The 13,080-nt window shown below is 41.5% G+C and overlaps 1 protein-coding gene across 1 annotated transcript; it reads right to left on the bottom strand.

Annotated features, from left to right (window-relative positions):
* Positions 1 to 9,692: 9,692 nt before the first annotated feature.
* LOC140723337 (muscarinic acetylcholine receptor M2-like) lies at positions 9,693 to 11,105 on the bottom strand. Its single transcript, XM_073037932.1, has one exon. It carries the CDS (start codon positions 11,103 to 11,105, stop codon positions 9,693 to 9,695), a length of 1,413 nt encoding a protein of 470 aa, XP_072894033.1.
* Between the last annotated feature and the right edge of the window lie 1,975 nt (positions 11,106 to 13,080).

Here is a 13,080-nt window from a genome sequence, read left to right as displayed (position 1 = left end):
TTTCCTTGCAGTGTTTTCTCTCAGTCAAGCAATATTTACAAATTATGACAAAATGTGTTTGGAAAAAAAGTCTTATGTGATTGTACGCAAACATATAACTGAGCGTATTTAGTAATTCTGCAAGTGCCAAACTGTAAGGGGTTAACTTCATCTCATCTGGACTGTGATTAATCGGACTAGAGATGTGCAATATTTTTTTCTTGTTGTTCTACACCACCTGCTTGAAACAACAAAAAATATACACATTTATTCCCCGCATACAGCACATTTTTCCCAAAGATTTAAGAAAACCTACCTTATATTTACATGTATAGAGGGTATGTTAACAATTATATTTACTATTCTATTCTTGGTATGAGACATCAGTGAAAAACATGTTGGTTGTGTAAAGGTGTCAGTTATAAAGTCTATACATTCTTGGTGGTTCAGATTATCTGACCCGACTGAACACAAGCTATAACTGATTTCGTGAATGAGGATTTTTATCCGCGATCCCACTGAACAATTTCCGGATTTCTTTTTATGCGGACAGACTAAGTAAAAGTGTGTAACAAGACTTACAAATAAAGGACGCCGAATTTAATTTATACATACGAAAATATAAATGTGCCCGTGTCTCGATATATAAACACGGCCCAATGTGATGATAGGGTAAATAAAGAGTGAATATCTCTCGTTAACAACCGGGTCAATCCTAATATCAGTACAACAATAATAACAAAAGCCGAGGTTCAATGACTTTACGTTCCACTGATGCTAGGGTACTCGTTGGTACATGGATAGGTCATCCCTCTCCTCTGAACTGTAGAACCTGTAAACCGAGTCCATAACGATAAGTTGCATGGAAGTTCTACCCACATCACATAGCCGTCTCCTGCTGTACAGGGTACTATAAATGACATTATTGATTGACGTTTGAGGTGTTGATTCTCCAGTTTGTAATTTGCTGCGTCATCAGCATTTTATTTGCTGCAAGGGAGCCGGCTTTGGCAAATAAATACATAATCTGTATGTTCTGATACTCACTGACCGTGTGGACAGTGATGACAGGGTATCGGCCCAAACTTTGTGATTGTGCGGAGGGGCACTTTTGTAAAGAACGATGTTATTATTTGTTATGTCCTTATGGTCAGACATCATCTTTTCGCTGTGTCCATCATGAGACTGCGAGCAATGAAATTACCAGTATTTTCAGAGATGGTTCTGAATAAGCAGTGATATGTTCTGTGAGAGATGGTGGGACCGAATGAGCTGTGATTATAACATTGCAATATTGAGGGATCTGGACAAGTAGTGACATTATCTATGTGGCCGGTGGTATGTCAGATTAAGCACTGACCGGGTTGGTCAGTGATGTGCCTGTAGAGCTCTGACAGTCCTGTTCACTGCAGTAGTGGATCCCTTCGAAGCAGGGAAATAACCCAGTTGTCTTCTCACAGCTCAGGAAGGGAATCAAATTATCTGTCTCCTAAATGTATCCTTCTCAGCCTATCTGTCTAAATGTCCATTTATCGATCTAATATCGATTCATATCCGTCCACTGGCGATAAACTGAAAATCTTTTTCTTTAAAATAGGCACGGAGACTATTTTTATGGAATATACAGAATCACAACCAGAAAACAGATACCAGCAATGATTATGAAAATCGTGCATAAAACTCTAGGACCCTTTATTTAAAAATATTATAAACATTAATTTGTTAGGCACTTCTGGTGGCGGGCTTTTCGTGCTCCACACAGTGGCAGCTTGTACACCTTTCGTCCCCTGGTGCCACCCAGAACTCACCCGTGGCTCCAAATAACAGTCTGCATGCGACAGTGGCAACACCCTAGTTCACCGCATCGACAGGCGGGCTAAACCAGTTGAGTGTAGCCAGGAAACCTCAACCCCAGTAAAATAGGGAGTTGCCTACCCCGGCATGCGAAACCAGTTCCTGGAGTGGACGGATGAGATCAACTAACGGATAATAAAATTATGTTTTCTGTGCATCTAATGAGATAATTTATTGAAAGGCACAATTGTGCTTCAACGTAATCAATCAATGTTATTAACAACCTGCCTTCGATTTGCAAATGGTAAGGGAAGAAGAATGTTTTTTTTTACAAATTAGTAAAAGATCAAATGGCTAACAATTAATTAGAATATGTAACTGAAAAATCTTCAATGGAGAATACAGTATAATCTACCCTTCTCAACATGTCAGTGCAGAATTGATACTCAGCAATTTCTTTTAGTGGGTTACTGGTTCCTGGATTGATGTTAGCATTTCAGTTTGCCATCAGATGCATTCTTCCTCACTGAATTATGTTTCAATTATGTACACCACCATGCTGACGAAGCAGGTTTGCCTGCTAGATCTATCACTAAGCCAAACACGATCACTAGTCAAGGGATGCATCGCTGTAATGAATCTGCATCTCTTAACCAAAACATAGTGTAATTTCCATACCACAGTGCCCAAATTCCACCCTGAAGACTTTGTCTCATTCACGGATTCACAATGTAAAGCAGTCATTTCAAACAATGATACTTCAATGAAATGAGAAGTCAATACACTTTCTGTGCATGCGGGTGATACATGTCAGTTTTACATTCATTTCATTCGATTACAATGAAGTTAAACTAAAGGAAGGCAATGATGTGGAAAGTAAGATGCAACAGGCACCTTACTTTAGCCCTATTGTCCCATGAAAATTTAATAGTAAGATATTGTTAATGATTCACTGGCACTGAACCGAAGGAAAAACATTTCCACTTTCACACATATTTGAATGAAATAAGCGCTCTACAAATGACCTTGTCAAAGAGCAAGGCAGTAATCATAGAAGAATAAATAATTACATATATTAAGAGTGTGCTGATCATTTGTACTGGGAAGTTTGTAACCTATAATTCAGCATAGCTTCCAGCGTTCAAAATCTAAAAAAGCAGAATAGTTCAAAAGATATTTTGTTTTGGATATTCTAAAACAAGACATGATTAGCAAATTACTGTGGTATTCACAACTTATTCGACCATAAATCCGAGCTGTAAATCTTAACGCTGGATATTGAGTAGGGATACAGTCAAGTTCGAGACTCCTCAGGACAGAGTTTCCTTTTCAAATCTGGACAGTTATTTCAAAATATCCGGAGGTGCAATGGCAATAAAATCTTTCATTCCTTTAGACAGCTCTACGGATACAAAGGTTCATTCCTTTCGTCATTGTGCTAAGTGTCTATACAGTGCAGTGATGCATTCCTATTTATCCTAAGATACTTGCACTGATAACACTACACCTTCTAGCACAGCAGGCTAGCTTGAAATACTCATATTTTTTTGAAAAACCTTGCTTAGTTGAGACTACGCTGAGAGATTTGATTTATTTCTGATTCGTGAACTGGAAATCCACAAAGGTTTGGTTGTTTCTAATGTTTACTCTTGGGAAGTGTACAGGGAATGATGTGCCAAGCCACTAAACTCTAAGCTTGAATTCAAGGCCTCTGTAGACACCAGTTTATCCCAGATATGGGGGGTGGGGGGTAGCGTGGATTTGCAGGTATTCCTTTTGTATGCAGAATGAGCAGAGAACATAGAGAGAAGTACAAGCTGTTTGATGAGAGAGGAAGCTGCGGGAGACAGTGAGGGAAGTCTCTCAGAAGAACTGCTTTCATACACAAACTATTCAGGAGCAATTCTCTGAAACTCAGTAAGAGAACAATCTGCCAGTCATTGGTGGTTCAGTAAAAACACTCACTCAAAACTGTCACCTTCTCCAGCCATAATTAGAAGCTCAAACCTGAAGAGACAATACACTGGCTGTCACCTTCCTAAGTGAGAGTCTCCAATGCCAGAGAAGCAAGAGTGGAATCTGTGAATAGCTTTGTGCAAGCTTCTTCACTGTGCAGGGTGATCAGACCACAACTCTGCAGATGTCACATTAAACCTCTAGATGACAATCTGGCATCCACCAACCCCTTGCTTAATGGGTTCCGACTATGGCATATGAAAGGCTGGGAACCCCCGATCTCGGTGTACCTTGACCAAAAGGAATAAACACCCTGTTGGTGACCAGACAGTGCACGACCAATCAGAGAATTGACACAAATAAATGATGGTGCCTGGAGCTGTCGAGATGGCTGCATTCTATATGCATTCAGTCTGCAGCTGAACCACCACAACTAACCAAAAAGCAGTTATGGGAGTTCAAGGGTTAATGCCTACAACATGGTCTGCAACACAGGAATTCCTGCACACAAAAATGCCACATGGCTACTAGAAAAAAATGTGAAAGAGCAAACAACTGTTGAGCTGCAACAAAGATTCTACTCCCCACACCACCCAGGAGGAGCTCTGCAAATCACAGCAGAAGAAAAGGGGGGAAGATTTAAAGGGGAACATGAGGGGAAACTTTTTCACTCAGTATGTTCTGTGAGTGTGGAACAAGCCGCCAGCACAAGAGAGACATGAATCCTCAATCTGAACATGTAAGAGAAGGTTGGATGGGTACATGGATGGTACAGGTATGGAGGGCTATGGTCCTGGTGTAGGTCGATGGGAGTAGACAGTTTAAATTGTGCGGCCCCCCTAGATGGGCTGAAGGGTCTGTTTCTGTGCTGTACTTTTTGCTAATTCTATAGTTCGATATCTGCTGTGTGCCACACAGGCTTCCCTTTACTGGGGTTCAGCTTTTCTTAACCAGCTCCCCGTCAAGCAGCTGGACGCTAAGAAAAAGTGGCGGTGAGGGTGTGGGTTCAGAAGCAGAACGGGAACAAGAAGAAAGAGAAACAGAAGCAGAATGCTTGGCCAGTTTGAATGCTCATCCATTTCAGTACCAATTCATCCAACTGCAGCAGTAAAACACATCCTCATTCACTATTCTGTAAAAACGTATTCAGCTACAACATGAAATACCAAGCCAACACAAAATAAGTATTGCAATCCGGTTTTATTAATCTAATCTTGGCAAGTGGAATAAGAACATTTTTTCACGCTTAGTGTCTTTACCTAAGTGGATGGCGACAGAATAGCTCCATTGGTCAGCTCGAGCGGACGGAGGCCAACAAAACAAGTTAGTCTCCTAAAATCTAACTTACTTATCGAATGAAAAGTAAGAAGGTAGAAATCAAAATTGTCATGACAGGAGGTGTCTTCAGTAAGTAATACAGACGCACTTAAGTGGAGACTGAACAGAGTTTGTGAGGAAGGAAATTTATCTGTCTGCTGATGGAGACACCTCCCTCTCCCTTATTAGGGAGAGAGAGGACCTGCGATATGTCGAAGACTGGGTGAAACCCGAAGTCTTTGGTTTAACTGCAAGTCTGTGACTTTGCTATTGCTTTGCTCACACTTGACAGTTTGGTGGCGACTGCTTGGTGGTCGGTGGGGAAGGCGGGATTATTGCTTGCAACTGCTTATGCATGGGAAGGGGGACTTTGGGGTTCTCATGTTTAACTCGTTCATTCTTTGGCGCACTTCTTTGTTTTGGTGGATGTTTACAAACATAAAGCTTTTCAGGATGTATGTTGTAAACATTTCTCTGACATTTCATTGGACCTTTCAAACTTGGATGGAATTATTGAAGCAAGTTGGGAGGAGATTCATGCAGAGCAAAATCAGCGGTCGGGCTGGCTGGGCTGAATGTAAGGAACTTTAGTGAAGGAGACTGCAAATAGCTTTGGTGTGCACTTGTGGGTCTGGAAGGCTGTCTCTGAGCTGGACCCTCCTTTCAAGATAGGCATCATTTCTGATGAGAAGGGCTCCTGATTATCCTGTGAGGCTGGGGTATCCTTTCTCATAATGACAAGACAACTGGCAGAATGACAATGGTGGGATAATGAATGCAGTCTTTACTGCACAATGCCACTGCTGCTCCCTCCACATGACAGTCCAGCTACACCAGCACTGTGAACGAGATGAGATTGCTGTATTGTTACAACATTCTGTCATTGCTTTTGAACATTATTATTCCCACCATGCTGGCCAAATCCTGAGTTTAGACAGTGATAATCTGAGCTTTCACATCAACACGCATACACTTGGTTAGAGTCTGCCACTACTGCATCAGGATTTGAGATATCAGCTGCAAGGCAGAGGGTTTTCAACCCAAAATGAAGTTACTCAGCACTTCTGTGAAGCAGTGGTTGGGCTCCAATCTCTTTGCAAGGTTAATGTGGATTCCTCCATGCTCTTCGACATTGCTCACATGTTTTCTGGAATCAAGAATTTCACCCTTTTAACCTTCTTATCCGCGAAAGTCCTTACTTATCTCCTCTTTTCTCGAAACTTTCTGTGATCTACTGAATTATTCGTAAATCCGCAGCCCAAGGTACAGGCTGCATGCCCAGAGACACTCCACATGCAAAGGTACACCGCTGAACCCATCTCTAAATAATGCACTCGATTTTATTACAGACTAAGTGAATCGGTGCCATCATTTAAATTCCTTTCCATCACCACTTTACTAGAGTGTGATTCTTGGCCAGCAGAAATGGACCCCACATGAGTAGCAAAGTTTTGATGGACACGGACGAATGTAAAAGATGTATTTTTCTGTTAAAAATTGGTAAAACAGTTATACATTCAGTAAAACAGGAGATTTTGTGGATTAAGTGAGAAGTAGAATTCGAGAAGGGTTCGGCATTCAGCCGAGGATTAACCATTCACCGAATAGATTATTCCCACTAACAAGAAGCAGCGCCTCTCTGTGAGGACATGTGATGCAATGTCTCAGCCATTCCAACTACTGCTCCCTATCTAATATACCGGATCGAATGAGAGGGAATGAATTATTCTGCTTTCTACAAGACTATTTGAATACTGTGTCTGTCATTGTTGAATTGTGTGCAACCTGTGAACAATAGATACAAGACTTAATACATGTGCAACTGTGCTACTGAGTGTATAAATGCTAATTATGAACCTAGTTGACAGACGGTGATCAATGGGACGATGGTTAATGCGACAGTGGTGCACAATGGATGTCTGATGCAAACACGTGGAAATCTGCAGATCCTGGAAATTCAAGTAACACACACAAAATTCAGGACAGGCAGCATCTGTAGAAAGAAGCATAGTCGACGTTTCGGGACGAGATCCTTCGTCAGGACTATCTGAAAGAAGAGATAGTGGGAGATTTGATAGAGAGAGTGGGAAGAGAGATCAGAAATGATAGCAGAAGACAGGAGGGGGAGGGCATAAAGCTCAGAGCTGGAAAGCTGATTGGCAAAAGGGATACCAGGCTGTAGAAAGTGGAGGATCACGCGACGGGAGGCTGGGAAGAAAGAAAGGGGGTTGGAGGCCCGGAGGAAGATGGAGAGCAGACAAGGAGTATTGTTTGAGGGACAGAGAGTGAAAAGAGAGAGTGAAAGAAAAAAAAACGGAAAGGGGAAATAAATAAATGAATAAACCAACAAATAAATGAATAAATAAATAGATAAACAGATGAATGAATGACTGAATGAATAAGGGTTGGGGTAAGAAGGGGAGGAGGGGCATTAACGAAAGTTAGAGAAGTCATTGTTCAGGCCATAGATTGGAGACTACCCTGACGGAATATAAGGAGTTGCTCCTCCAACCTGAATGTGGCATGATCTTGACAGTAGAGGATGCCATGGAAAGACATATCAGAAAGGGAATGGGAAGTGGAATTAAAATGCATGGCCACTGGGGGATACTGCTTCCTCTGGCAGACAGAGTATAGGTGTTCAGTGAAATGGTCTCCCAGTCCGAGTCGGTTCTCACCAATATTTAGAATGCCGCACTGGGAGCACCCCACCACCAAGCACATATTTCCGCCCCTCCCCCAGTTTCTGCTTTGCGCAGAGATCCCTCCCTACAAGACTTCCTTGTCCATTCATACCACCGATCGCTTCCCACCGACCTCCCTCCCGGCACTTATCCTTGTAAGCGGAACAAGTGCTACACCTGCCCTTGTACTTCCTCCACCACCACCATTCATGGCCCCAGAGAGTCCTTCCAGGTGAGGCGACACTTCATCTGTGAGTCAACCGCTGTGACATACTGCGTCCGGTGCTCCCGGTGCGGCCGCTTCATGTTCTCGTTCTGTTCATGTGCCTCGTCCTGCCCTTGTACCTCGCCCAGTCAAGGGCTACCTCGCGTAGCCCAGTGCTGGAGTTCCCCCGTCCTGTCCTGTAGCCACGATTTGTCCTCGCCTAGATCCGTGTTCGGAGCCCGAGTCAAGTCTCAGGTTTCTGGTCCTTGTCCAGTCTCGGGCTCAGAGCCCTAGCCCAGGCTCCAAGTTCCTAGTTTTACGTCCGTGTCCCTTGTCTCTAGACCAAGTCCTAGCCCAGGCCCTGAATCCTAGTCTCGTCCAAGGCATGTGTCCATGTCCAGCGTCATTCACTCCTGTCTTCCCTTGCTTTCTTGACAAAGCTAGCCCTGTTCCTAGTCCCTTAGTATCTGTGTCTTGCATTTGGGTCCGCCACCAACGCCCCCCTTATGACAAGTGATTAAGTTTCGAAGCAACCAATTAGAACTAATAACTGAAAGGTAATAAGGTGTGTATCCATTAGAAACACAAGTTTATTTAAAGGGCAGAATACAATTTTTGATACTGAGTGATATTATAAAAATGAACATTACCCCTTGAATGAGCCCATGTTGCATTTTATAATTCAGTCAAATGGCATTAATTGTGCCATTGGTTAATTGGGGAAATCTCTTATTTAGGACAATACTTAATGATAAATAAATAAATTGCAAAAACATTGGATTCCTTTGTTTGTTTGGAAAACTATGCCACTTAATTGGGGCAGGAATCTGTTGCCAAATCGGTTCTAACTAGCGTCAGTCACCTGCAAGTTATGTGGCCATTATACCCTACGCTGTAATTAAAACAACCGTTTTAAATAGCATCACGAGTGTGTTCGTATTCAAAGAGGAGTGATTTTGTCATTGATCGTAGGCAAATGATAAACAGTAAGACAATTCGGAACTGCTTTCCTCACTGCGGTTTCAAGCATTCAGGTTTGCGAATGCCAGAAACGTCTAAGGTGAAATGAAACAATTTCAAAGCTTCATCTATGATTAATTTAAAGGTATCAGCAATCATCTTGAATATTACAATTAAAATGAGGATTTGGAGGTTCCAATCATCGATAGCACTGTTTGAAAGCTGTCCACTATCTGCACTTGGTTTCTCTGATAATTTTATTTATTTACAGTCAATCAAAAGAACACGTCAGTGTACACTTAAAGAATTCCAGCATAATAATTAGGAACTAATACAGTTTTATATACTGCAGTGATTTTGGTTGTGTTCTAATTTATTCTGTATTTCCTTTAAACACATAGTTCGTTACTTATTTATATGTAAGTTTGTCTTTTTTTTATACTTTGTTAACTATTTCCAGGAAACTTCGGCTCACGGGGGCAACCATTTAATCGGGCCAAAATGTACAATTCCTCGTGTTCCTCAATCAACTGGAACGCACTATATTTGAAATCTAGGAAGATTAATTTACGATTTCACACAGAAACATTATAATAATCAGCACACTCGTTATTTAAGCAGAAATAAGAAATTAATTAGACAGAACTCAAGTGTGCTTTCACCAAATTACAGATAATGTCTATTTGAGCCATAACTTAGCGTGTTGAACATTTTACTTATATACAATTATGATAAACATTGTGAAAGTCATCTATACCATGTATAAAATATTCATGGAGAGGAGCAGGTTGTTGATTTTATCTTGGTGCACCAATGTTTTTATATTGGCAGAAGAGAAGATGTTTGAAGGTTTTCTTGAAGGTAGCATTGCATAGTGCATAGCAGGCTGGGTTGAGAGTACTGTTGATGTAACAGAGCCAGTATCCCATACTCCAGACTGTGTTAGGGACGCAGACTGAACATAAAGTGTTAATGAGTACCATGACACTGTATGGCGTCCAGGTGATGATACATGCCAGCAGAATAGCCAAGACGGTCCGGGTCACCTTATTCTCACGGGTTACAGCTCCCTTCTTTTTCTTAGCAGGGGTCTTTGTCATTTTAATGATCTTGTGGGCTGCGGCGAGCTCCCTGTCTTTAGCATTGTTGGTGCTGTTGTCTGACACCATTTCAAGTGTGGTAGCACAGTAGTCACTCTTCTTAAATTTCGTGATAACCTTTATGCTGCAGAGCTTGGAGCTGCCGTTGCTAAAATGTCTTTGTGCACTGGAGACCTTTGTGCTCTCATCAATCGTTCCTTCCTCCTTCTGGATGGAAGGGACGACACTGAGGGAAGTCGTGTGATTGTAGACCCCCATTTCCTCTCCTTGGCCACAATGATCCGTCATTACTTCACCAGCTGCCTTGCCATTTTGTACTCTGACATTCTGCAACGCATCAAGTGCACTTGAACTGTTGCTGTTATTCGGTTTCATTATTTTGCCTCGCTCTGGACTGGGAGGAATGGTGCCTTTGTTGGACTCTGACTGTTTCTTATCCTTCTTGATCCGACTCTTGCTAGCACGGGATATGTGCACATACAAAATAGTCATGGTAATAACCGGTAGATAGAAGGCTGCTATTCCAGTGCCAAAAGTGACAACTGGATTTGAGAAGAACTGTATATAACACTCACCTTCTTTAACTGTCCGCCCACCTACAATGAACTGCCAGAAGAGAATGGCAGGAGCCCACAGGATAAATGACAGCACCCAAGCAGCTACAATCATCATTCGTGCCATCTTGGTGGTTCTCTTCACAGGGTAGCTCAGAGGCTTTGTCACACAGAAGTATCGGTCAAAGCTGATGATAAGCAGGTTCATGATAGATGCATAACCAGCAACGTAATCTAGAGCCAGCCATAAATCACACACCACTGGGCCCATGGGCCAGTAGCCAATGACGATATACATGGTGTAAAGGTTCATAGAGAACACACCAATGATCAAATCAGCACAGGCTAAGCTGAAAATAAAATTGTTGTTAATTGTTTGCAACTGTCTGTTTACTTTGATAGAAAGCATAACCAGAATGTTTCCGATAATGGTCACCAGACTCAAAGATAATGCTACAATCAGAATGAAGATTATTTCAACTGTTTTGTAAGTGCTCCCTCTTTCAATGTCTGTTAGGTTGCTGAGAGATGAATTTATCTGCGTTGAATTAGCCATCCTTTCCCTCCGAGTTAGCACTGAAGTGACCTAAACGTAGAAAATAAGAGAAAAATGAGAAATATTAGCAAACAAGCAATAAAGGATTTCTAATTGAAGTCTCACCAGCAAGAACACAGAAGACCATATGTTGTAAAACAAAAACTTAAAGATTATTGCTGAGTAAAGATGTTGATGCCCGACATTGCAAACATGATTTCATTAGATTGGTCCACCTTTATGCACTTAAGATGATGGGAAAACTCTGATCCCTTGGTTCCCTTAAGTGCACGTGCTTTAAAATCAAAAATTATATGAACACGAGAAATCCCAGAAATGACGCAAGAAAAACAGATGCACAGGCTCTGTGCAGGAGGAACAACCATCCAATCCAATAAACTTGCAGTCAGAAGTAGAAATTAATAAATTTACCGGAATGAGAGAAGAATCTGGGATTGAGTTACGTCAGATCAACCTCATGTGTTTCAAAACAGAATGCTAAGGAACCATGTTAATGGTGGTTTAACACCGTTGATTTTCGCTAGTTATGAAACCCATGAGAACACTAAACAATGATGGTCTAATTTTCTTGAAACTAATAGCTTTGTTTAAAGCTATTATTTTATATGACATGTACAAAAAGGATAGTTGACACCTGAAGCCAAGGGGCACCAATATCCTTGTGGGCAGGTTTGATGGAGTTGTGGAGGATGGTTTAAACTAATTAGGCAGGGAGGATGTCACCTGGAATGATAGGTCTGAAGACGGGGCAGTTGGTATACAAGTAGATGCATTGTGTGGTGAGACTGTGAGGAAGGACAGGCAGATGATGGGACAAAGTTGTAGTCACTGGAATGAGTTCAAGTCTAATACGCTGAGAAAATCGAAGAGCGTAAGGAATACATGCCTGCAGGTGTCATATTTTAAAGCACATTGTACAGTATATTGAATAAGGTAGAGATTAGAGATTGCAGTTATGACATTGTGGGCATTACTGAATCGTGGCTGAAAGAGAATCATAGTTGGGAGATTAACGTCAAAAGATAGATTGTATAGAAAGTACAGACAGGTAAGTAGAGATGGTGCAGTGGCTTATTTAGTAAAAAAAAATAAATCAAATCCTTAGAAATAGGAAGCATTGGATTGGAAGATGGAGTATCCTTGTGGGTAGAGTTAAGAAACTGCAAGGGTAAAAAAGACCCTGATGTGAGATATATCCAGGCCTTCGAACAGTGGCCTAGAGGTGAGGTACAAATTGCAACAGGAGACAGAAGAGGCATGTAAAAATGGAAATGTTACAGTAGTCATGGGGTATTTCAATATGTAGGTAGATTGAGAACTTCAGGTTGGTGCCGAACTCCAAGAGATGGAGTTTGTAGAAAGCGTACAAGTTGGGTTTCTAGAACCGCTTGTGGGAGAGGCCACCAGGCGAAAGGCAATTTTGGATTGAGTGCTGTGTTATGAACCAGATTGCATTAGGGAGTTTAAGGTAAAGGAACCCTTAGGAGACAGGTATCATAATATGGAAAATTCACTCTGCAGTTTGGGATTGGAGAAAATACAATCAGATATATTAGTATTTCAGTGGAAAAAAAGGAATACTGTAACAGAAGCATGAGAGTGGAGCTGGCAAAATTTAATTGGACGGGGACGGTACCAGGGATTACAGCAGAACAGCAATGGTTGGTGTATCTGAGAGTAATTCAGAAGGCGCAGTATAGATACATCCCGAAGTATTCTAAAGGTAACAGTGGTTAACAACGGAAGTCAAATACAGCTTAGAGGGAAAAGAAAGAACACATAATACAGCAAAAATTGGGGGAAGTTGGAGGATTGGGAAGCTTTTAGAAACTAACAATAGGCAACTAAAATTCATAAAGAGAGAAAGATGAAATATGAACATAAGCTAGCCAATAATATGATGATACCAAAACTATTTTTACAGAAATATAAAAAAAGTGAAGGAGAGACGAGAGTGGAAATCGGACTACTGGGA

Source organism: Hemitrygon akajei, unplaced genomic scaffold (genome assembly GCF_048418815.1).
Source record: "Hemitrygon akajei unplaced genomic scaffold, sHemAka1.3 Scf000109, whole genome shotgun sequence".
Lineage (NCBI taxonomy): Eukaryota > Metazoa > Chordata > Chondrichthyes > Myliobatiformes > Dasyatidae > Hemitrygon > Hemitrygon akajei.
Note: the sequence above shows the minus strand (reverse complement) of the source record. Positions and strands in the feature narration are given on the sequence as shown.